General features: G+C 29.0%; 1 protein-coding gene across 3 annotated transcripts in view; it reads right to left on the reverse strand.

Moving 5' to 3' along the window:
* The window catches only part of LOC121120604 (uncharacterized), a 120,431-nt gene that overhangs the window by 13,757 nt on the left and 78,719 nt on the right, over positions 1-27,955 (reverse strand). For all 3 annotated transcript variants that reach the window (XM_040715479.2, XM_071889661.1, XM_071889662.1), the window contains one exon: positions 13,485-13,708. In XM_040715479.2, coding sequence (XP_040571413.1) covers positions 13,485-13,708 — 224 coding nt within the window. The remainder of the gene's footprint in view (positions 1-13,484; positions 13,709-27,955) is intronic.

A 27,955-nucleotide genomic window follows, 5' to 3' on the forward strand; every position in this document is an offset into this window, starting at 1 on the left:
TTGAAAAAGAAATTGCAGTAAATAAATCTTTAAGTTTTTTAGTACATCCCCAATATAGAAAGAAAACATGACATACAATTCGACAGGTTTATTTGGTTAAATATATTTTTTTATTTTTGTCATTTGGCAAAAATAAAAGATATTTAACTATAAATAGAACGGAACTTTACTTGTTTGTCTCAATAAATATAATGGTATGAAAGGATTTCATCTGCACAAAATATATGTATATATTATTTTTTGAAAGAGAATAAGAAAGTTAAAGAAATAATAGTAAAATCAAAAAACCCGGATTCCATTTACAATAATAATCTTCATTGACTCTCTCAACTTTTTTTTTTTAAAGGAGAAATGAAAAAAGGTACGAAATTTAGTAATAGTAACGTCATTAGTCAACTGTCGGACTATTTATTAACAGTGGAGCTATGTTCACCCATCCAAAATATGTATTTATGGTTCAATGTTTAGAATTCAAATAAACTAACTGCTGAAAAAATACATTTTGTATTGATGTGTTTGAAGGAATATGAATATTTGTACATTTTTCAAAAGAAAATACGTTGCTACTTTTATTGTATCGCACAAACTTTCTTCATAAAAAAAGGTCCAAAATCATTTGGTAGTTACCCAAATAAGCGAATCATACTAACTCCTATTTATCTACTAAGTACTCCTTGACTATATCCTTGGTATATAGGTATTTCATAATATTAAAATCCTACATTGTATTGTAATCTATACTGTACTTTGTTATTGCTTAGTAATATTTAATTAAAAGCGTAGCTATACATTTCTATTTTTATATGATGGCCAAAGGGTCTTCATATAAATAAAAAGATGGCCCAAATATATATATATACATAAGACGAGGGATTAACAAGAAACTGTATTCCTGTCCTTTTCGAAGTGGATCATAAGTGTGGTACTACGTATTGCTATAAAGTGAGACGAGTGAATCGTCAGCTGGCAAAACAATATGTAGGGTATTTTTGTGCTAGTGAGGTATCGCCGTGAAAATAAGCTCTAAATGGAAATAATTTTTTATTCCACTTTTTTAGTCAAGCTTTCCTTCATAAAGAGAAAATGCTCACATACAAAGATTACTGGCTACATCACTTCTTTTAGCAATTGGGATATTCTTCATTTGATGTTTGGGATTAGAATTGGGGATCGTTCTGAAAGTCTTAGGGTTATTTGTTCTAGATTAATTATAATGATAAATTATGGATCACGTGAGATGTGATTACAAATTATGATCATCATCGCTACAGTAACGTCATGTGAAGTTTAAAGTCTTTCATTTGTTTACAGCATGTATCACTGGAATGAGGAGAAAATTGGTCAATAGAGTGAGAACGGGGAAAAAATCAGTTCACGGTCTGAAACGGTGGACTGGATTAAAAATATTATTGAAAATAGTCTAAAAAATGGCCGAAGAGCAAATAAAAAAAAAAAAAAATCGGTTTTAAATTAAGTCTCAACAATAGCACTGATATTTTCAATCAAATCTTTAAACCAAGAGAAATAAAAAATATGATCGATCGCCTGCGGCGTTGCTAGATTTCATCACTTGGACCAGGGAGGTAGCTCCAACAAGTAGAAATCTTGTTATATAATTACTTATATAAATATGTTTATTTTATATATATACCAGCAGAGAGGGCGCCTGTGTTGCAGGGCTGAATAGAGAAGAATGTAAACAAAGAATGAAGGTAAAAGAAAAGAGACAGAGAGAGGGACGTAGAAAGAGACAGAAGAGAAGAGGGACAAAGGGAAGGAGAGAGATAGAAAAAGAGAGAAGGGAAATGAGGTTTTATTTCGGGCGAAAACAACATCTTAATGACCTCGGAGACTCAAAAATATCACAGGAACATGCTTGATTATTTTATACGTCTAGTTGTTAAATTTCATACTGATTTGTTCAGCCGTTTTGGATTCAATGCTTGATAACTAATGTTGTGTCAGTTTTTATTTATTCGGTCCAGTCCAGTCTTAGGACCGTCAGTCTTTGGGATCGGTCCTTGAAATTTTTCATAAAAATATCGATGGTTTATTAAGGCAAATTAGATATTGAAATATGTATTAAGATTATTGCACATAGCTTACAAAAACTATTATTTTTTTCATTATAATATGAACATGTTATATTGTTACTTAGTTATATCCAATTAACGCCGAAATATATTTTTTTCCGAATTATGTTCTGAAATTCGAATATATCAATAAAAGTATCACAATGAATGCTAAAATGGTAAAAATTAATCCTAATTTCCATAATTGTAAATTATATATAACAAAACCAAATATTGCAGGAACGCAACCATTGGCATATCGATCATTTTGTGTGTTGCCTCCTCGCAACGAACAGGACCAAAAATCATATAAGTTTGTAGTTATAACTTTATTTCTTATTTTTTAAATATATATAGAAGAACAAATTTATAATAATAATTATTAAAAAAAGTATAATATAAATTTTTATATTATTTTGTGTTAATATATATTTTCGATGTGACTGGTGGTATTTCTCAGCCATAATAAAATGTATTTAGTTGATCTAATGGTCAAAATTGTTATCGCCATTCCACTTGATAACTACTATATTGGAAATTGGCGTCTTTAAAATCTTCTTTGTTCCCCCAAGGTGACTTTTTGATCGCTTTCAATAATAACTCTTCCTCCTAAACCTTATTAATTGTAGCTTTCGATGTATGCTTCATATTTTCCTTGGTAGAATGATATGTCAAAGGCGTAACCCTTTAGATCAGCAGCAACCCCAACTTTGTAACCCCACCGGATGGGCTTGCTTCTGATGAATTGCTTTGATGGGTGACGTCGAAAATAGGGAATCAGAGCTTGGTCAATTGATACACTAGTTGGGCCTAACATTTCTCCAAATTTATAAAAATTTGTGTTTAATTTATCAAGTAATGGCTGAGATTTTGCAAATTTGTCGTTTGATGTTTGGAATGGGATGTCTGTTGCATGAAAATACTTAATTATTTCATCAAAGCAATCTCACCTCATCGATGTTGCAATAGCTTCATTATGTATATCTTGCTGCAATTGGCAAAATAGCTGGCGATGTGGCATGGATCAATAACTTGACACTAACAATATGCCAAAGAAACATTTCATTTCGTTTGAATTGATTGTAAATCCATGTTTACATCTTTGAGTTGCATAGTTTCTTGTTGATTTTGCTAAATTTTCTATGGCCTCTTCAGACAGAAAGAGTTAAAAAATTTAGCCAATTTCCGGATTTTTTTTAACTCTTATGTATATTGGTTTTATTTGTGTCCTCTTCAATAAAAATTCGAATGAAGCAAATGGAGTAAGCTGTGAAGCAGGAAGGTTATCTAAACCAGAATCATCATCAGTAATATTTCCATCATTAGAAGGGGTATTTAATACTTTTAGAGTTCCGAAAGATCTATTACGTTGATTTGACGAATCACTATCATCTAAAGACAAATCCAACCATCTATCTAGTACTTCGTTTAAAGTTAATTGTGTGAAATATTTGTTATAAAAGATATTCAATAAAATTTAAATGGCAAGAAATCAAGTAGCTCAATGCCCATCGTTGCGTTCATGCAACAATTAAAATTTTAGAAATTGAAATGATATAGGGAATACATAGTAGTAGTAATATTTTTAATAAATCAATTTTTCAAAAGATTAGATTACCACAAAGTATTACTTTTTAATACTATGTAATAAAATTACCTATTTGATGGCAAGGACATTTTCTTGATAAAGTACGCCTCGTCATCCCATGCTCTCCAGACAATAAATGATAATAATTAAAATAAAGAAGGAATACAAATTAATACTGAGTTCTTTCATATTGCACAGTACTCAATAAGTACACTCAATAGTTTTACATGAACAAATGCTTTATGAAAGTTAGTCATTTTTTATGTTACACTACTGCAACGGGCGACTTAAATGGGATAATTAATTTTATTATATAGCAGAAAAATTAAAGAGAGGAAAAACTCCCTCATTGACGTTACGAGGGATCAATTTTACCTTCTTTAAGGACCGAAAAGTGGGATTGGACTGGACTAGACTGGATGGAACCGGACTGGACTGGACCGTGGTCCTCGGTTCTAAATAAAGACTGACACAACACTAGTGATAACACCAAGAACGCACTTATAAATATAAATAAGATATGATTTTTTTTTTTTTGGGGGGGGTCTTCATACACTTTTATGGGGCCCAATTCCCCCCTCAAAAAAAAAAAAGAAGAAGAGAAGAGCTAGTGACGTCACCTATGATCACGTAGTCATTTTTCTCCAAACATCGTTGGCTACGAAAATACTTTTTTGTCCGCTAGGAGTGCTATGAATTTCTCTATAAATTACTTCAAAACCTCGATGAATTCAACCAGGGAAAATGAGGAAAGTTTTCAAGTTGACAAATACATTTTCTCAAGATAACAGACGCGTTTCACTTCTTTGTTTGGTTTTATATTTTTATGTCCAATGCTCAAACAAATTTCATTGGAGTTCATCAAATTAATCTTAAGGGCATTACTAAATTAACAGCTGAAAAATAATTACATAAGAATTGTGATTTTTATTGACTTTTCCTAAATAAAAAAAACAAAGTCTTTAAACCTCTGTACATAATAGGCAATACTTATGAATACTTGTTAACATAAAATATATTGTAACTTTTGTTTCACAGGAAAAAGCAGACTGTTTGTGACAGTTTACTACCATCTTGACAATATATTAATATACAAGATATACATATACATTATTTTTCGGAGAAATATATGTAGATGATGGTACAGGGGCATTGCTAGGATTTTTCAGGGGGGGTTAAATGTTGAATATTTTTTTCAAATATAATAACTGACATTTCATTTTTTCTGACTCAAATATGTAATGAATATTTTTAGGAAATAAAATACGCAGTCATATTTTTCTAAACAAAACTCTATTAGAAATAAGAAGCCTTTATATTTATTGTATGTTCATATTTTATTTCATAACCTTTTTTAAGAAAGTAACAGTTCTTTAACAACCCATAAATCTCCTATTAATATTTTATGCAATTTTTTATAACATGAGAACACTCCATTTTTTTAAAACTTATTATGTGTAATTGTAAAAATTGTACATTTTTATGCATGTAGCTCATTTAATTATGTAAACAGAGGAAAAAATAATTACTATTATTTGTTCATAATAAAAATTAAATAAGAAGTTCAATTTTATTTTTCTGATGTTTATTCTAAACGACACTTTTTCCGACTCAAATAATGGATTTCTAAAGAAATGAATTTCAATTTTTCTCTAGTTATTGAATAAACAATACATTTTTTTGGCTGACATCCCATTTTTACCTCCACCAACGAAGTTGAACAGAGGTAATGTTTTTCCCCTGTTATTTAGTTATTCACCAGGATTGTGGCAACATTTCCAAATTGATTTTGATAAAACTTAATAGAAAGATTATAAATGGTAACAGTAAGAGGCCATTACATTTTGAATGTTTAAGATCAAAGGTTAAGATTAAGGTAACACAAAACGTAATAAATACATAATCGATCATAACTTCAGAAATAAATTGATATATATATATAATTCAATTTTATTTAAGGGGGAGGTTTTGTAACTCTACCGAGTGTCCACCCCAGTTTATTAATAAAATTCCTTTTTTTAGAATATAAAAATGAAGGTTGGCTCTTTTTCTCTTCCAAAATGATCGTTCTGAAAAATATAAAGCTTTCATATAGGCACTTTTAATCATTTATCTCCATATTTTATTTAATGACTTTAAAGAAAAAAAAATATATATCTTTATATTTTAAAAAATGACCTTTTTTTAAGAAAAATTCTATTATATATTGATAATAAAATAAGTATGGGATAACATTTTTAGGGGAAATACATTTTTTACTGACTCATAATATAAATAATACAATTTTTCTACTGACGTCGTCCCTTTCCTCCGATTCTAATAATCCATGGAGGGGGCGGTAAGGGTGTCACTCCCTCCCCTCTCATGGTGACATACATGTAGATATAAATGGTATTTGGAAAACTGCCTGGAGATAATGGCCATGGAGGAAAATTGCCCGTATTTTGTTCAAACTTCATGATGAATAATAACTCATTATAAATTTACATATCTAAACATATTTCTTTGTTTCATTTCCCAAGGGAGTACCTTCAAGCTTGAGTAATATTATTGTAAATCAATTTCCTTGCAATTTTTTAAATTAAATCTAATCTTCTAAGAAATGGATTGAGATGATTGGTAAGGGGGGAGATATATAGCTTAGGGCCTCTTAAAATAGGCTAGAATACCCTCCACCCTCGGATTGACCCGGGAGGAGTTAGAGGGGTTCTTTAGATGTATGTGATACCTTGGCAGTGGTTTTTAAGGATCCAGAGATACCCTCAACTATCCCACGCCAACTGAGGGCTTGGAACTATTTTTTGATATTATTTGGGGTTCCTTGGATGTATGTGATGCTTTGATAGTGGTTTTTAAATATCTCACACTATCCCCGGGACCCGAGGGATTAGAACTAGTTTGTGGTGTTGGATGGGTTCCTTGGATGTATTGGACATTACCCCTGAGACATTGGCCAATCTCAGAGTATTCTACTACATTTTAATAGGCCTTAAGCTATTTATTCTCTCTTCCTCCTCGTCCTATATTGCAAAAAAATTACTCACACTTGAAGTTACTCCCTTGGGGGATGGAATAAACAAATATGTTCAGATATTTGTCATAAATAATATTAAGGGAATTTATACTGTGTTATTATCTATCATGAAATTTGAACAAAATACGAGCAATTTAGCTAACTGGCGATTTTCTTCCACAGCAATTTTCTCCAGGGCAATCTTTCACGAGCAATTTTCTCCAAAGGCAGTTTTCTGCGCACGATATAAATATATAATTATCAAATATTTCAATTGAATTTACAAAGTGAATTATACTTTTTGTTTTACCTAAATACCTCTTGCATTTAAATTAAAAATTATGATACTCTTCGTGAAGGATGAATCAAAGTTTTTCTTATCCGATTATTTTAATAATACTATTATTATAAAAAAGTTATTATATAAGCTCTTGCAACTGATTTAATAGCTTTTTTGATTGTCTAAGTATAATTATATAAGTAGTTGAGCCAGATTTAAACAAAGGAAACCTATCTTTTATTACGTTTATCTACTAAATGAAGCTCGCAATACCTATCTCAAGAGACTCTAAGCAAGGAGGCGACAAATGTATCAATGAAAAAAATAAAATATATATATATATATTAACTTGCTTTCTGATAGGTTTAAAATTATTTACATGTGGAATCTTCATCTTTTGTGTTGAGTAATTATTAAGAATGGTATTTTTGTTGAGAAATATTACATTTATATTTGTGATGGTCCAATTAATCGGAATCAAGAATAGGAGAATCAGGTGTGTTTTTTTGGAATTGGAAATTGGATCAGCATTGGGAAAATAATATTTGATTTGCGATTCCGATTGATTTATACCGGGTATTTAACTATTCATTATTTTTTTTAGTTATGAAAAAAAGCCCCTCCCCCAAATTAAGGAATTTTTGCTTTTTACAAGAAAATTTATTATAATTATAATAATTTAAAATTCAGCTTTGTTAAAGTAGAATTGAGGATCGATCCTGCCTATGTCTTTGCTTGATATTAATTAGGACTTTTGTTCATTTCCTTATTCTTATGGCTGTATGTAGATAATCTAATAAAAAAGTTGGTAGCAAATCTATTTTCCTCCAAATTGTCAGGGTTACTTTGTTAATATTCGGTTTCGTTTTTTTTTACATACGGAAAATGCCTAGGATTCTACAATCCTAATTATTTCTCTTGGTCATTCATGAGTACACACATTTTATAGTAAGATGTTCCCTCCTTAAAAAGTTTAAGAATATGGAAAATATAAAACACTATTAAAGTAGCAAACTACAAAAAGTATTGCCCTCGTTTTAAGTCACATTTTGTTTACAACTCTGGTTGAGCAATGGTTCTTAACCGTTGTAGAATCCCCCTTCAAAAAGAGAATCATGGATACGACCTAGGGGGGATTGGGGATTTATGGTCTCATATAAAACGCCATCTTTGTAAAAAAGGATTTAGTAATATCCTTGCGAATAAAAAGGTTATAACAGTTTATTTTCTAAGAAAATGTCAATTCATTGTGTATATTATGGGAGAAAATATGAAATTATAATTTTAAAATGGGATAATAAAGGTAGAAAGCTTAAGAACCACTGTCTTAGAGTTTCTTAATACAGGCAATGCCGACTTTTTTTTTAAACTTGACATTATAGTTTTTATCTTCAATAAATTACATGTACCTATTATGAACTTTTTTAAATATACAAATACATAAATCTTTAGAAATATATCTGATAATGAATAAAGGACTCCCCCCCTCCTTCTTCTTTTAAGGGTCTATGGTAGACGTAGTAATTTGTATATAATGTATGTGTATAGATTATACATACATATTTAATTCATTAATTATTTTATTCATTATTCTTTATATATTGCTTTTTTGTTAATTTGCTACGTCATGTGGCATCTAAACTTAATACCATATGCAAAAAGAAGACCATGTGATCAATATTTGTAGAATAAGAATAAGCCAAGGGATGAGGGATTTCCCACTTGTTATACCTTTTTGGGTGGCATAATTTCTATATACTCGTATCTCAAACATAATGTTAGTTCATCCGTCAAACATATTTTTTTTGACTGAACTCCAAAGTAGCATACGTATTTGAGATGGCTAAAAGTTCGCAAATGATAACTATGTTCTGCACAAAGGGGATTATAGGATGAAAAATGAGTTCACAAATTAATTAAGAGTTAATGACGTCATTCTATAAATTCTTGAATACTTATTATTATATATTTAGTAGTTTGGATTAGTTCACAATTTAGCAAGACTTCATTTGAGTTCTAGAATCTAAATAAAACAGCAAAAGGGTTAGTCAATATCGTCAACTGACGTTTTGAGAAGTTTATTGTGATGTATGAAATATGTTTCTACAATTCTGAGGCCTCTGTGGAACAGATGATAGTGATTCAGCGAATCATCTTATCGTGCAAATAAAATACATAAAGAAAAGGCGTTAAAATGAATTGAAATATACATAAATTAAAAAGTTATCAAAAGAAATACTTTTTTAATGTCAATGCAACATTTTATTCTACTAAATCAATTCATGTTTGCAGTAAAAATAAGTTTTATTGCTCTATTAGTAGAAGAATTCTTTTGTACGATCAATGTTTTATAAGTGTTTGATATTTAGAACAAACTTTGAGTTATGTCTATGTATGAGGAAAACCAAATACATAGTTATTCAAATATAGACTGGAATACTATATTTAAATTATAGAATTGACCATCAACTTCTTCCAAATGTTGAAGATCAGGGTCTGCTCAATTTTTTATTTATCAGGAAGAAATCATAGATAACGATTTATATAAAATTTTAGCTAGGGGTTGTGGAACCTTTTAGAAGGTGGTGGAGTAGAGAACCGAAAAATGGTACATCCATATGACAAACACTGCATTGGATAATTTTTTATAGTACAATGTTTAAACATCTGTTTATTCACATTATTCATTTACAATTTATTTATAGGCCATTAAAAGAATAACATGCTTTTTTTTAGTTATAATTATTTTGGTACGACTATATTACTAAAAAAACAATATATTATTAAAGAAGTAATTACTTAAAAAAAAAAAAAAAATCGTGAAATACTTTATACATAAAAAATTTCCCTATAAAATATCCTATAGTGAGAAAATATTTTAATTAACTATTACTCCAAAACCGATAGTTTGGTTCTCTTATATATTATTTGAGTAATAATATAATTAAAATAGCTCCACAGGGACCAATTAGCAAATATAATTAAAAGGACGCCAAAAGTATGTTTTAAGCTTACTTTTTATATAAAAACTTATTTTTTAAAGTAATTTCTTAATTTTGTAGAAGAAAACGTGGTAATTTATAATTACCTCCTCAAAATATTTCTTAAGAATGATTTTCAATGAAGATTCTTGGAATTTAAAAAATCACTTAATACTAAAGGAAATTATGTATGTTATAATTTATTTTCTTTGAAAATTTGTGGAATGACACAACTTTTAATAAAAAAAGAAATGGACTAAATTTTTGTATCATAAAAGGTCAAATACTGTTTCATTTATATATTGAAAAATGACCTACATTGTCTCATAATGATTTTTTTTTGTCGCATCTCTAATTTCATAATTATTGACTACAAATCTATCCATTGACCCTTTTTCCCAGGATAATTTTTGACAATAGATTGACATAACTCAGTGCACAACTTGTTTGGGATAAATTATTCTCTTGTGTGTAGGTTTTATTCACGGTCGCTCGTATATAAGAAAATATACAATAAGTAAAGATTTCACATATACTTTAAAGACAACTCATAGATGAGTTAGAATGATTGTAATACTAACACAAGGGCTGAAAAGTAATAGGTTTCACACAAAGAGGGCGCAATTTTTTGTGAATAGCTCTGGATTTCTGAATTTTTTTTTCAACAAAAATAATTTTTTATGAATAGCCATGGATTTTTGGAAAAAATTTTATATTTAGAATTTAAGTTTTTGAATTTTTTTCTCCTTAAAATTTAATGTTTGAAATTATGTTTCCAAAAAATTTAATTTTTGAATTTTTTTTTTTTAACCTTTAATTAGACAGCAAATAATTTATTGAAACTAGAATTATTTTAAATTTTCTGATGAAAATACATTTACAAAAATATAATTAAACATTATAGTTTAAAACTTTTTCACCATATGAAAGCATACAGAGATAAAATATTCAAATATCTAACCTAAAACATTAGCATGTAAAACCAATAAACCACAAACATATAACATTAATAGCAAATTTGCTTTTAAATAACAACTAGCTCGTTTTTTCTCTTTCTAAAAAGTTTGAGTATTTTCTGAAAATTGTCTTGTGCGTTAGAAGAATGATATCTAAATGATATCAGAGGCCCAGTCCCAAGCACCCTCGATGCCCCTGGGGATCTTCAATTCGAACGCCCCATATCTTGCCACTCCCGAAATTAAAATAGCACGAATATCTTCCGTAACCACGGGTTCTCCTACAGTTATATTTTTTGCTAGGTAAATCTTAACGTTAAATAAAGCATTTCATATCGACATAGCTTTAGGAGTACTTTCTCTATTTTTTGATGATACGCCAACTATATACGCCAAAATATTCCAAAAACCAAGCATCCTATAAGCCCCTGCAGATGTATCATTTTACTGCAAGATGGCGCCTTTTAGTGTCATTTAGTTCACAAACTAATATAAGTAAACAAAGTTTATGCCTCATTAATGTTCAGAGCACTGATAGGAGGAAAAGGTGCAGAACATTGACATAAAACAACACTATACATTATTAATTCTTGTATTAGTGATGTATCGCTGTGGGATGTAAAGACCCAGGTGGCACACATAGATGGCGCTATTTTTAATTACCATTAGCTTCAGTTAGTACCACTCTTCAATACATGGCTATCAAAATTTCATTACAATCTGTTCTTTAGTTTGTGAGTTATTGTAAAGGGTTTTCCAATAAGAGGTGTTATTTTGAAAATAAAATTCATTATAAAAATGGCGAAAATCTGGCAGAGACGGTTCGTAAAGCTAAAACATTTTTGGGTCTTAGCGAAGCACCATGTCGGATCGCAACACAGAAATTGGTGAAAACATTCAAGCTGTTGGGAAAAGTTAGTGATAAGAAGAATAAAACCCTTGCACCTCGCTCAAGAACAACGGAGAATATTTCTGCTATAGCCCAAAAGTGTTGAAGAAAACCCAAGTTTGGCCTTTCCTCGTCGTTCTTTGGATGATTAAATGTTTCGTATGTCTGGAATTGGAAAAAGTTTACTTTCTACAAAATGGCGTTACGTGCCACACAAGTAACGAAACCATCGTTATTTTACGGAAAAAGTTTCTGAACCATGTTATCTCTTGAAGAGATGATCGCAATTGGCCCCCAAAATCTTGTGATTTAGCACCTTGCAACTTCTTCCTTTGGGGCCACATGAAAAATAAGATCTACTCCAACAGCTCAGCGTCGATTCAAGACCTCAAATATGGAATTAGTGAAGCTATACAAGGCATACACCAACCACTTGGCTTTTTTGGTGATGGAAAATTTCATAAAAAGGATATAGTCATGTAAGAGTAGCTATGGCGGCCATTTGGCTGATATTATTTTCCATTATTAATGGCATACCTCTCTCTTTACATTGAAATACACCTCCAATAATTTATATCAAAAAATGTTACTTTTTCTTTGAATATCAAAATAACAGCTCTTATTTGAAAACCCTGTACTAAGGGTGACGCTACTTTTGTCATTTACAGAACAATGGATAAAAAAAATACGTTAGTTAATTTGATACTGCTTCTTGATGGGGGAAAAATACCGTTTAAGATATGTAATGGTTTGAAAAGTGTTATGGGGACTTTTCTCCATAAAGTGAATTTAAAAAAATATCAATAACTTAAAGAAGCCAATTTTGAGTGAAAAAAAAAGTTTTGTTAAGTTCTAGACTTTTTAGGCAAATTAATTTGACGCATATATCAGATTTTAGATCTACTATTAGACGGTTATGATCAATTGCCAATCATTTCCTTTTAAATTCCTCTATTGTGTTACCTATATATATATATCCTTATATTAAAACCATTTTATTTAATTCAATTTTTCTTTTTAAGTCTGCTTTTATACAAAAAGCAAATAAGAAAATCCATTTATTACTAATAAAAATGGTTCGAAATATAATTTTATTGAATGTCTATAAATATCAATGTATAATATATTATATTCATTTTTGACAGTTATGAAAATTTCAATATTTATTATAACTTTATGAATAAAATGTATATTTTTCAAGGCTGAGCATATTTTAACACATACAAACAAGTTAAAATAACATTTGACTTCTTCGATGAATTAACGTCAATTTCCCTCAACAAATTATTCATATTAACCGTTTGTGTGAGCTGTAAATTCCATTTACAATGACTGTCACAATAAAAGATTAAGAAATTGGTATATTATATTTGAAAAGGGGAATATCGAGCCCAACATAAGTATTGTAAATCAAATAAAAATTTTAAACAAAAGTTAAAATATTTTCTCCTATTCCACAAATTTTAATATAAAGCCTAAAATTCACAATATGTTAGTTAAAATTTGGTCTGCATGTATATATGAAATAAAAAATAAATTAGGACTTTCTCATTTTCTTGTTAATTGTTCAAGATTGTTATAATGTTGAGGAAGTGAGATAAATTTTGATTACAATGTTGTTGTTGATTTCTTCAAATAATCTTAGGATATATTGTACTATTTTCTTTATTAAGTAAGTTAAGCAAAAATTAATTAGTATAATTACTTGGCAAGTGATCGATCCTCAAAGTTTTGATCTTCCTCAACAGATGTCTCTAAACACTCATTTTTGACACTATTATGACAAACACAGTCCATAGAATTGTGTCTCACAGATTTGGAACATTCCTCAAATATCTCCCTCTCCTTGAGTTCCTTCCTGATATCAAACCAAAGCTCTTCAATCACTCTTGGAACAGAGGATATATCAGAGTCCTTGTAGGGTGACTCCTGGAAATAAATAAAAAGAATAACCAAATTGTCGACGTTTATTTAAACATTATATTTGTCTTTGCTTGTTCTCACTCTCTTTTTTCTTTTCTTTTGCTATGGAAGAAAGTCTACGTTTTTGAATGGTTTAAAGTAGTGTTTGCTTCTCTATTGGCTATGTTATAGCTTTTTAACATGATTCCAAATAAATTGTTATTAATTGTCTAACAAACTAATATTGTATATTTTTCGCATGTCAATCCGTAATTAAATAAATCCAAACTATTTTAGACCTTCTCAAAAGCTTAAACTAAAAACTAACTATAATTTATTTTTTGAGGAAGTGAGATTAGGTTTTTTACATATTAAATAAAACATTAGTGTAAAGATGAAAAAAAAAAAAAAAAGATGCAATGGTTGAATTAGTTCACGAAACCCTAGTACAATGACGAACTTGCTTGGTTACTCCAAGAACAAAGTTTATGATGCCTCCAATCGTGGGAAAGGATATTAGAAAAGTCCACAAGCAATGGTATGAGAAAAAGAGAACAACTACCTCTGTTGTATGCTTAAAATGATCCATCAGGTCAAATTTTTGAAAATACAACTAGAGTGGTTCAATTGTCTCAAAAAGTAATAACTTGAACTTAAAGAAGAATCCCTAGAAACGCCACATCTTTACAAAAAAATATATAACTAACTTAGGTCACAAATGGTAGATCATAGCTCAAATGGAAAAATAATAATTTTCTTCAGCGATGAGATGAAATGGACTGTAGATAGATGTTCGGAAGGATTGCTGAGTAGCTGTAGTGCAAATTGATGGCTCTTACATGTTCAAGGCATAGTGTTCAGCCTTCCTTATTACCCAGGGTTTCATTGGTAGTAATGACAGTGAAACTGGGCTGATGTTTCCTTTCAGGCTTTTAAACTTCGTATTGAGGGAATAATTGATACTGAAGGCAATCAAATGGCATAAATGGCTAATTTTAAGTATATATATAGATAGGCAATTGTAATTTTGTATACTACTTTCTCTACACGTGTTTCAAATTGTCCGGGCTCACTATGTACCTGTAAATGATGGGATTTGTTAATTTGGTCTTGAAATAAAAAATACTACTCTTACAAAACTCAAAAATCCAACTAAACGTGGTATAATGTACAGTGTTACCCCACCAACACGAAGAATTGCACATACTTTATTTCTTTAACTGCTACAGTCTCACGCATTATTTTCTTCTACGAAATTGTACTCCTTGAAATTAAAATAAATAAGTTCGATAGGACCTCATATAGTAGTATTTTACACATTAGTTATACACATCCAATGTCCTATTCCACCAACTTGACTTTAATATTAAACTAAGAACTTACACCATAACTGCATTTATGGCATGTTGATGTAGTGGGACCATTTAGGGTTTTTTTTCTATTAGGGAATGTGTTCAACGTTTACTTTTTTTTTTTTAAATTGAGTCTAAAATTTTTATATCAATCAAATTCGAAAGTCACTATTGAGAAATAAAATATTTTCCCCCAAATCAAACATTTCTTAAGGGACAGGGGATTTCTATATTTTATGTAAATATATGCAGAAACAAATCTCCGAATCCTCAGACCCAATTAATCACATACAAGTATGTTAACTACAAACCAAGCTGAAATTGAGCAAATGAAGATGATTTTTTAACAAGAGGCAATATGTTGATTACTAAAGGAGTCCTAAACTATAGGAGAATATGGATCTAATAATGGGAGCCACTGTTTCTTGTTCAAACTGTGTCATAGTTACTGAAACAAAACTTAGGAACGGAAACAAATATGTATAAATTTTTTCTCTATTCGTGCTGATTCTTACACTTAGTTATGAGTCAATATGTCTAAAAAAAAAAGAGGGTTTTTGGTTTTCAACCAGAATAAGAGTACAAATTTTTACTCAGATGTAAATGACCATTGTCTGCTTTTCATATCAATAATAAAAACATTGGATCAATCATTAGATCATAATACATTGTTTGGTGAGGGTGTAATTGCTATTATGAAGCTCATCAATCAATGACCGACCCCACCTAACTACAAACATATCCGTTGTTAATCAATAAATATATATTTAAGATAAATAGAGTATATAGTGGCCTTGGAAGAGGAACAAGGCCTTCCCACCCGTCTTCACCTTAGGTTGACTCCTTTTGTAAACAAACTCAATTGTCATACTTTTTTTTAATCTATTACTTTTCAAGACTATTTGAGAGCTTAGTAAGTAGAAACAGAGAATAAACAACATATAAATTTGATATCATGTAAGCCTATTGTCCCATTTTTAAATTGTACGTATATTATAAAGGTTCATATATGCATAGTCATTGCAGGGTACATTCAAGTGTTTTTGACTTGAGAAATAGGTTTTTTTTTTTTTCAATAATCCATAGTGAATTTTTACAGGTTTTTTTGACAAAAAATGAGAATATTTTGAAAAAAATGTTATTTCAAATTTTTGAAAAAAATAATAATATTTTTTGATTTCAATAATAGTTTTTCACAGACAAAAACTTTTCAAAAACGCTTTTGACAAAAAAAGCTTTTGACAAAAAATTAAATTTTTGGAAAAAAAATCCTAATATTTGTTTTAATTGTAAAATTTGTTACAAAAAAAAATTCAACTAATAGATTTTTTGAGATAAATTTAAAAATTTTTTACAATAATGGAATAAAAATTCTAAATTTAATTTCAAATGTAAATTTTTTTTTAATATCATATTTTTTGGAGAAAATTTTTAAAATCCATAGACATTCAAAGACGATTATTACATTTCAAATATTAAATCTTTAAAAAAATTCAAATATTAGATTTTTCGGAGAATTTCAAAAATTCAAAGATATTCATGAAAAAAAATGAAATTTCTTTTAAATAATTTCAAAATCCAAAGTTGTTTATAAAAATGAAAAACATTTTTAAAATAAAATTTTAAATGTATTTTTTTTTTTAATATTATATTTTTCCGAGAAAAATTTCAAAAATCATTTTCACAGACGATTAAAATTTAATTATATTTCAAATATGAAATCATTTGAAAAATAATTTCAAATATTTACTCCATACTTGTATTTTCTCACTTCAAGAATAAAATAATGATGATAATTACTTTCGTAAACCAAAAATCCAGTTCAATTTTACAGTTTACAAATGTTCATATTTTAGTAAGTACCTATATAGTGTTTTTAAGAGAGTATAAGGCATCATGTATATCTATCAAGAACTTTTTTATCTCTAATTCTGATTCGTCTAAAATAAAGAATATGCGCTTTTTCATCTCTTGCGCATTTCTTGTTAAATCACGTATCTTGTCTAAGATTCATCTAAAGTAATTTGAAACTAATTAATACTTCGAACTTGGTTATGTATTTTTCTTAGAATAAACTAGAAACTTACACTAATAATTAAAAACATAGTATCAGAATCATAATCATGCTTTAAAAAATTATAAAAGTTATTTTGAAACAAAAATACATAACCCTAATCATCTAATTTATATTCTATATTTTTTTATAGAGGTTACGTGAATCCTGAACCTAATTCATATACATAGTTTTTGTTTAGTAAGCATTTTGATGTCAACTATTTGGTTTTCAACTATGAAAACTCTTTTTTAATTAATACCAAGGACAATAATGATATTATAGACCATAAATTAACTATTACAACAACAACAAAAAAAAGATATTTTTTTAATTATCCTACTTGTATCGTCCATAATTGATAAAAAAAATGTACAAATGTTTCCATACTAAGGATTTTCTGTACATACTGAAATGATTTAATTCAAATGACATTAAGTTGTATCAATGTAGGTATTAAGTTTTTATTTATCCTTAAACTCATTTAATGAAGTCACGTCAATATTTATTGGAAATTTGCAGAAAAAATATCCACTATGAGCCCTCAAAATGGTGTTCCCTTTAATTATGATTCAATTTATTACGTCAGTAAACTTTACTGACGTAATAAATTGAAAAGGCTGAACTTTTGAGAGTCAAATTTATTATAATAGAAAACTAGCACGAACACGCTTTCTTAAAGAAAGTCAGTGAAAAATAGCTTATTTATGTTATAATTTTAAACTAAAACGATTTACTATAAACTATAATTATATAATAGGTAAATTTCAATTTTAAAACCTCCTTCTATACAACATTTTTGTTGCTTCTGTCCATTTGATGAAAATATAATCAAATCTGCACTTTCTTTTGACGCTCTTGAAAATGCAATATTTAATTGACCATGTGAAAGTGCTGATTTTTGTAAATACAAAGCAATTTTTCAAATGTTTGACCCTGTGATTTATTTATTGTCATTGCTAACTTGCCATGTTCGTTTTTCAAACATAAATATATAATGAAGAATGAAAATACATACTAATATTAACTCGCTCATCTTCTTCCTCATTCCCTTTTTTAATTCGTATTTAATATATGTTATTCTTTTTTCTGTTACTTACTAAGTGGGACATACATCACACATACACATACATTCTTTTAATTATATAGGGTATTTGAGCTATAAAGTACTGATATATAAATTTGATCGCAGTTTAGTAATGTTTGCAAGATTACATTTTATATGTAATGATATTTATCGGAGACATACTTGACAAGCACTTTTTACCTCATATGATAACCATTGTAAAAACTTTGTGTCTCACTCTCTTTAAAAAGTACATGAGTCATAACATATAGATTCGTTGAGTCATTTAACTACATAGGTTTGAGTACTTTGTTAAGTTAAGCATTCTCTCACTTCAAAAATTGAATAATTTTTTTTTTTTCATTCCCTTCTTTTTTTCTGATTGTATTATATGAAATATCAGAGAAAATATCAAAATTTCAAAAGAATTTTCTCCGAAACGGAAGTGATGTACCATAGATATTGGATATTTCGCCCGATGTATCCGTTTTCCCATTTCCATCCGATATATCTGCTCATACCTACTTAAATATAATATTTATTTTATCTTCTAAATACTTTAATGAGGGATAAAATTTAAGACTATCAATGCTCATGGATTTGGTGCGTCAACAGAAAAACAATTTGGAACAAAAAAACCATTTAATTTTTTTCTTCATATAGGTATACTAGTACATCCAACCCAATATTTCATAGACAAATTTGAAACAATTATAGACTTTGTATAAGTTCTCATATGGTATGGAAATTACCTATGCAAAATTGCATTGTCCTATGAGGCTCTTCTTTACGTCACACATATCTATCAAATTATGAAATAACGCAAAAACTCTTTACTAAGGGAATATAGATGCAAAAAAGATATTTTTAGATATTTTACATAAAATATAAATGATGCATATTGTTTATAAAAATTTTTTTATTTTAAAAGTGTTCTAGGGAATAAAAGAAGAGAAAAAAACAGTCTGAAAAAGTCGAGGCTCCGCGTATAAGGCGCATCATTTTTTTTACATTTTCATAAAAAAAGATAACAATTTTCGACGTTGTTCTTTCTTTTTGCTCTATAGAGCAGCTTTAAAAAAAACTTTATAGCTATTTTTTATAGGTTAGAACAATATTTATCAAAATACTTTGACGCAAAATAATGATTAATGCTCTATTTTAATCTTCATTGGTGAAATAAAGAAATTTTGTCTCCTTTAAAATGAAATTTGCATAGGTTAACTCGATACCATATCACAATGTTTTTGAACTTGCCATGGTCGATCTTCGAAAAAAGTTGAAAACACCCCACCATAATGTACATAGAGACAATTTTACTCAATATTGTACTTTTTATTACGCTTATATTCCTAATTTTTAATTAAAAGACTTCATTTATTACTTGCCAGATTAATTAAATGAACTATTAATTAAGAGACCATCAAGCTAGCACCACTTTTATGAGAGTTATATTTATTGTAAAGTGGGTGCTTCATATATTTCTGTGTTTAATTTTTTAAGAGAGCATCTCAGTATAAAGTAATCATGTGTGATCATGATAGATGGAAATGGCAAGGAGGATTGGTTATTTTTTTCCACCTATTCACTAAGTTTTGTAAATACTGCAACACAGTTAGGACAAGGTTGGAAGCTGTTAATGCCGCTGTGTGAACATCCACGACTCGTTTTTTTTAGACATAAAAATATCCAGCTGTCTCGTCTGTTGATCCTTTTTATATAAGGCAGCTGACTCTATATATTTTTTAAATCAAATGCATTCTCCCCGTAGATACTGTAACTTATAGCTATTAACCATTAAGGAAACGAAAACCAGATAATCAATATTTGTCCAAAGTAGTGATCTACGCAATACTTTCTTTGTCCGTTACATTGAATATACTTAAATATTACTCAATAACTGAATGCACAACCTCATTTTAATTAACATTGTGAACTATACGAAGAAAATATAAAAATTGCATAAGTTATGAGAAAAAATGATTTGTAATGTCATTTGTTGCATAATTAATAAATAAATAATTTCCACAGGGGAAAAAATCAAATAAACAAGGAATCTGCTCAAGTTAAAAGGGGTGTTTCCCAACTTGGTTTATAGGTTTGCTTTTAGCCCAAGCTTAGCGTACCGAGACTTTATATAGCTACCATCGGTATGTATCAAACTTTCCCCTTTCATTTCAAAATTAAGGTTTCGATTGGACAAAAGTTTCGACGTGATTGTAAATAAACATCTTTTAAACATGAAATTTATTTTTATTATTGCATTCATTTTATGTGAAATCAAAAGATATATTTGCATTGTTTTTATTTTATTCAAATTGTTTGAAAGAGAAAGAGACACAAATATCATTTTAAAATATATTTAATCCTTCACTTATTCCTTAACTTTTGTTTAACTTAATGAACGATCGAATCTTAGGGAAAACATCTAGGATATTCTATAAATATGCATTGGAGCGATTTAATTTTTAACTTTTTTCGAATTTCGATTACTGCGGAAAGTCTGTCATATGGTATGAAGATCACCTATACAAAAATTGCATTTTTCTTAGTGGTCATCTTTAGGTCCCACATCTTAATCAAGTTAGGAAATACACAAAAACTTGTTTAAAAAAAAACAGAAAAAAAGTTAGGTAAATTTGATGATCCGCTTCTTGTTTTTCTTACATTCTCAGAAAGTAAAGATGAAACTCTTTTTGCTCCATAGGGTAGCTTAAGAAAAAACTTTTTTAGTCTTTTTTATAGCCTAAAATAATGTCTATCATAACTATTATTTGCAAAAAAAATTAATTAATGCTGTATGTTAATCTTTATTGAAGAAATAAATAACTTTTGTCTCCACTCAATCTTTGAACTAGATGTGCTACTTAAAGATGACATCTTAATTTAATGAAATTTCGGATAGTTTATATTAAGTAAAATATCTGAGATACCCTGTATGTAAAATCTATGTATGAAGGTATAATTCACAAACGATAAAATAGGTTTTTTGTTAATTAAGAAATAAGATTATTATCATTATTCCTCATGAGTATTTATTCGCCAAATTAACAGATGTGTTTGGATAAATGAACGAAATTAATTTATTTATCATATGAAATCCCTTAAGAAAATAATATATTTTTCATCTTGTTCCAAGATATTAATCATCTATCACCGTCCTTTGTCTCCAAGGTGGTATGCACATTTGACAACTTTTCCCCATAATCAACCGTTAATCCTTTTTTTTTAAATATAAATATTATTAAGTATATTTTTGCCCAAAAAGTCATGATGATATGTCTGTTATTTTCTCTTATTTATAGTAACTTTTAGTTACATTTATTTTCTTTTGGTTATTGCCAAAAAAAATATATATGGAATAAGTAAAAATTCAACATATACTATATGTTCAATATACATACTACAAATATCTGCAAATGTGTGATTTAAAAAAAACTTTCGCTATTAAGATACAAAAGGTGTTTAATACAGTATCAAGATACAATCAAAGCTATAAATGTATATAAATGCCTACCCTAAAATAATCCCCCTATTAAAGTTTGTTTAAGTATATACCTGCATACAGCGTGTGGCTTTTGTTAAACAAGGAACTTTGGGCGTCTGCGACAGCTGCCCATGTGCAAGTAGACATACTACTGTTATGTTTGTTGTTTTGACGACTAGTCAAAAGTGTTTGACGTTGGTTAAAAAGCTGGAATGGATGCACAAAGTATTTATTCCTCAATAGCTGATCACGATTAAGTGTTCATGTCACTATCTGCTAAATCTCAACAATGTTGAGATGGTAAACTTCTTAAGTCTGGACAGGTCCTTTGTCTGGAAAGTCTGGAGGTGATTATGAATCAATGGAGTTATAAAAGTATTACTTGGTTGTCTTAAATATTCTCATAACCCCATGGACTTCTTTGTGTGGGTACAGTTGGGCCACACGCCAACAAATCTTCCTGCAACACAAAATATGAGCAAGACCCTGGAGGAATACCGGAATATATCAAAGGAGACTCATCAAGACCTGCTCCCGTTTCTGAGGTCGAGTCGAGGCCGTTATTGACACCAAATGCGATTATATTGAATAATAAATTATTTTTTTTTGCTTCAGCTTAAATTTAGCATTGCTTTTCATTAAAATCCGATGATTAGTTTTGGAGAAAATCCATTTAAAAAAAATAATCGTGTTGGTTGTTAAATAGAGGTTTTAATTATACAAAGAGAAGAAATAATTGTATACATTACGTTAAAAAGTTATAGAATAACGTTATCTATTGTATCTCAAAAGCGACATCTTGTGGGAAAGAGATATTTCTTAGCCAAATAAAGTTCATCAAGCTAACTGTATTGATCTTGAAAAGGAAGACTCATGAATTTTGTTTCATCATGGTCTATTACAAATTATCCACTTTATTACTATTTAACAAGATCATTCTGAATGGGATACACAAGTTTTAAAGGATTCATAATTGGTGCAAAATTTTCTAGCGCTTAAACTATCAATCTGCAATGAGGTTGGCTACATTTCAATCCCAGAGCAATCTCGACAAAATAAATAAAAATGAGTGAACAAAAAATACCACATTCAGTCATTATGCATCCATTAAAGAAGGTAGTTGAGGCACTTTACAATGATGAAAATACGAAATCAGAAATTTAACGGTGCTTAGGTGACTCGATAACCCTGAGTACTATTTAATATACGATTTGGAAGCTTTGTAAGACTGGTAGCTGTGATAACAAGCATAGAAAGGACCTTTTTTTTAAGTTTAGCAAGGCCCGAAGGAACATCAAACAGGTCTGATTAAAATTTTTGTAAAAGTCATTCACGATGAGTGGGGAATTTCAATATTTCAAATAAAATGAATTATTTTTTTTTTAAATTTGTACGAAGTGCAGTATAATAGTATTAATTATAAAGGGGCAGGAAGTCATAAAATTAACCTTAAAATCGTAAGCAATATTATGATAATGTTGTCCATTTGCTTGCACACCCCATAAAAACATGGGATCAATAAACAATACAAAATCGAACAAAAATCCTTGGAGATGAATACTTTTTAAATAAATCTTTTTTAAATTAAACATTGAATATTTTTCTATAATATAAGGTATGACATCCCGCATGTATTATGAATAAGTTATAAGGGTCTAATGAAAAGTTTCGCTTTTCAGCCTAAAAATGGAAACATGTCGTGTTTAGAATGAGATAAAGAATCAATAAAAACCCTTTTACAAAAGTTTTATTAATTTTACTTTTAATGCGTCATTGTTCTAAGGGTAAAAAATGACTCTGAACGATCCAAATTACTATAATCCCAGATATTTCAGAATTCAGACAACTCAGAGAAAAACGGAAATCAGTTTTTGGATCCTGCACTTAAAGATAAATTCCATTTTTTGGCTTGAATTCAAACGTACAAAATTCGTGTTCCCCAGTGTAATTTATCGCATTAATTTGTATCCTACTGCCAATGTATGATTTTTATCTTTCAGAAATTTACTTATAATCCTTGTTAACTTCCTCTAAAGTTTGAGTTGCATTCACTTGAATTTTGAAACTATGATGTACTTTGACAAAATGAATAGGTGAGCAACACGTTTGTAATACAGCAATTTTGTTTTCTCAAGTTTTTTTTTTAAATGCCTTAACTTGACGTAATTCTTCCACGTCTCTTTATCTACTTTAGAATCTCTGAATACTTAATACTGTTCTCAATATGGTTTTGGCAGTTTAACTTGTATATTTTGGTATCTTGGACTCTTGATTGAGAGGTCAATCAAATTGTTCGAATATCTCTCTAAATATACGTCTTATCTTAAGAGATAACACAATTTGTCAACGAATAAACATCTTATAAATTCTATATTTATTTTTAATAGCACTTGATGAGCTAATTAAAAATCTGCAATTAGTTTTTGCGTATAAAATCTGGTTTCTTCGATTTGAAATTTTTATATTTTGACTCTTTTTATAGATTTGAGTGTGAAAAAAATAGTTTATAAACTTAGTAGAAAATATTATACTCCCGAAAGTCAAGGTATTTTACAGTTAACACTAAAAACTCTGGCTACCTTCTTCTCTATTTTTTTAACTCCTTCTTCGTTCAATATGTATCTTTCCACATAAAGTTATCTCACTAATACAAAAATACACTATGTATTTTTTAATCCGCTCTCATTTTTTTTTTCCTCTTCACCTATAATCAGTGTCTTGAACGTTGATTGGTTAAATTTGAATTAGCTCATGTCTAGCTGTTAACACTTTGATAATTCCGTAGTTGGGAAGAAGTGGCCCAGAATTGGCTTACCTCCAACTGGTTTAGGGTATTTTCTTTGTTTCTTTTAGGAGTAAAGGTTGCATAATACAATAAATGTGTCCAATATTTTGACATGTATTTTGTGTAACAGTGGCAAAAAAGTTATTTTTAGTGCGTAATTCAGACATTTTTTTCGTAAATAACCCAAATAGGTTTATATGGGGTAGTATGTACCCTTAAGTACTATGCGACAACCATATATGTATATGCTTAACCCTTCATTTTAGAGTTACTTTGTTTTGAATGTTAAATAAAAGGACATTAATTTTGACACATATTGCATTCGGGCTAATTGTGCCAACCATGTAAAGAGCTATGGTATTTTAGGGTGTACTGTAATGACAAAAGTCAATACTATAAATGAAGAAATAATAAATAAAAGGTCGTATTTTATTGAGTTTCATAGACAGTTTTATAGTTCAAAATTATAAATTGGTAAAATAGGGTGGATTATTTGGTATAAATGAGAAACAAAAGTATATTTAGTAATAATATATTAGACACTTGGTATCAAAAAACAAGATTTAACTAGTGAAAAAGTAGATAAACGTCTAAATAAATGCAATACGCAGTATCAAACGAAAATATTTATTTATTGTCAGCATGCTTGGAACTTAAATACTTATCCTTTGAGACAAGTTTTAGAAAGATTGTTCCAATATTTTTGCAAAATAAATGTTTCATCTATAATATTGAATTATATAAAAATCTTGTAACTGGATTCAAATCAATAATTTTAAAGAGTAACATCCAAATTTCCTTTTTTTCGACATTTATAGATTTTCAAATCAAAAAGCGTCCATGAAGGACCATTTTTCTTGGATGTTTGATGTTTATTTTCTTGTTAAAGGAATAAAATACAAAATAAAAATATGCGGCGATACCACTTTCCCAACTTTATTTTTTCGGAACATTAACGTATTTAGCATTTTTACCTTTTTTTCTCCAAAAGAAATCATTTTTTTAATTGATTTCTATTAGTGTATTAAATTTGCTGTGTATACAAAGAGAAATTATAATAATGGATAACGATGTTGTAATCAGGAATAGTTTCTAAGATGATAATTTTTTTTTGTAACATAATTAAATATTTGAAATGACAGAGTGCGGTAAAATGAGACACACTAATTGCGGTAATATCGGCCACGGCTAAGTGGATGCTCCTGATATTTTATTGGGGTTTCAAATCCTCAATTTGTAGGAGGTGCATCCATCCAGATCTGGAACAACTATGAACTTTTGTATAGATTTGTCAAACTTTGCGTAGTGGATTATGTGACCTATATAAAGCCTGAAAACCACTTGTTGCCCCGTTTATGAGCTGTATAAGTCATTTTATGAATAACATAATACTGTTTATTCATTATTATCTAAATAGAAGCAAAATAAAAACAATAAGTCAATTTAGTTACATTTAGATTAATGCAACTTTGTTCGCCCATATATCCTTGAGTATGAAGTAATATGAGCCAATTGTAGGTATTTAAAAAAGGCCTCTAACTTTAATTAATTTTGTGTATTGTAGTTAATTTCAATTTGTTCTTTAATGCAGAACATCTATAGTAAAAGTTTAATGATTCTCCGAAAAAACAAATTCCTTAATATTTATTATTTAGAGAATAGTTATTAATTATTATATAGATTGAATTATATTCGAAAACGTAGAGTTAGCTGATTTATATTATACAAGAGTCACCTAATGAAAATTAATAAGAACAGCTGAAAGAGCGTCTTTGTTTTTTTAAAGATCGAGTTATTGCTGGCTAAAATGCTTAGTTAATCTTTGAAAGTTCTAAAATTATAAAAAAATTCAAACACTCAATGTAGAACCTTGCGTGTTTAAAAAAAAAAAAATCATTTAATAATAAATTGAAAACTGAAATGTAGCTAGTTACATGACTATAATAAATTAAAATTATAAGCAATTTTGAAAAAAAAAAAACCACCAAAAAAAGTACCATATTACCCGAGTTTCTCCTACATAATAACTCATTTGAAGGCAAAAAAGTGGACGAATGTTATTATTTATGACAGATACCTACTTATAGTCTTCTGTTTTCTCTACTCCTCTTATAAAAGATGAAGATTACATACTCGCAACGCATATCAATATCTATATTTTGATATATGCACAGCATACAAATATAGAGAATCGGGGTAAACAATAGGGCCCCTTCATTCCTTACATATTTTCATCATCTAACAATACTCATCCATTAAATAAATGTATATACAGATAGATAGCATTATCCTTTGACAAGTGCTCAAAGATTGAGCAATTATATTTGATCGGATATACATATTTAATCTGAGAGTGCATTAACAAATCCTTTGCTTTGGATTCTATTAGTGTTATTCTAGTCGTACGGAGGTACTAACACAATTAAAACGGTACTTTGTATACTACATGCGTATTGAAAACGATACTTGAAACTCTTACGGCATTAAAAAAGTATCATGCTGATGGTGTCTTCTACAAAATTTCTGATTTACAAAATGTTGATACATAAAACATAGCAAGAATGTAAAGGGCGTGAGCAAACTAATAAAAAAATAAACTGCAAGATCGCACAACCTCTTGGGATAAGTTCCAATTATTGAAATAAAATTAACTACAGTGATTAGCAAAGGCAGTCATTTCAACAGCAAAAATGTTTAAAATTGAAATAGTAGAGTTTGATCCTTTGATTTGAAATATGGACTTAGTTTTTTCTCTATCACCTTCAAGGCCCTCCAAAAAAGGCAATAGAGTTTTGGGTATTTTATGATAAATCGATGGTAGTTTTAGAATACTTAGGCTTAAAAATCATATCATTAAGGAGATTATTCTTATGAAAGTTCATGATTTTCATTGGTTTAGGAACTTTCAAATATTTTTCAATGAAAATGAAACTTTGTAGATCATCTTTTTATGCCTACAAACAACTTTTGATAAGTAGCAGGTATTCATAAATTAAAAATGAAATAAGATTTCAAACCATTAATTAAGCAGTCTTTACTCTTTCTTAATGATTATATTACGTAAAATTTAATTTAATATTTGTCTCAAATCTGGAGCACCATCTCATGAATTATTTTGAACAATTTTGTTTAAAAATCATTGAATCTTTAGACTTTTATAACAGCAGCAAATTTTCTGAACAAGGCCATCCCTCCGGATGGGCTGGAGTTCAAAATCCGTCACTCCGAACAAATACTGTAAGTGTATGTGAATCAAGATATTTTTTCTCTATTTGTATACCCAAAAAGTAATAAGATTTTTGGTAGCAGAACCCGTACAAAAGTATTAACTTACTTTCTGGAATCTATGTATAGTACTACCTGCTTTATCTAAATTATAATTTACAAGCTCTAATTATATTAATCCTGACAAACTTACTAATTAATTCGATAGGAAAACCAGTTCTAAATTGAAAGGGTATTAATGTTTTAAGCTGTACCATGGATTAAAAATACATCAATTAATTGTGGGTAGGGATTTTAAATCTGGGA

This window comes from Lepeophtheirus salmonis, chromosome 6 (assembly GCF_016086655.4).
Source record: "Lepeophtheirus salmonis chromosome 6, UVic_Lsal_1.4, whole genome shotgun sequence".
Classification (NCBI taxonomy): Eukaryota; Metazoa; Arthropoda; class Copepoda; order Siphonostomatoida; family Caligidae; genus Lepeophtheirus; species Lepeophtheirus salmonis.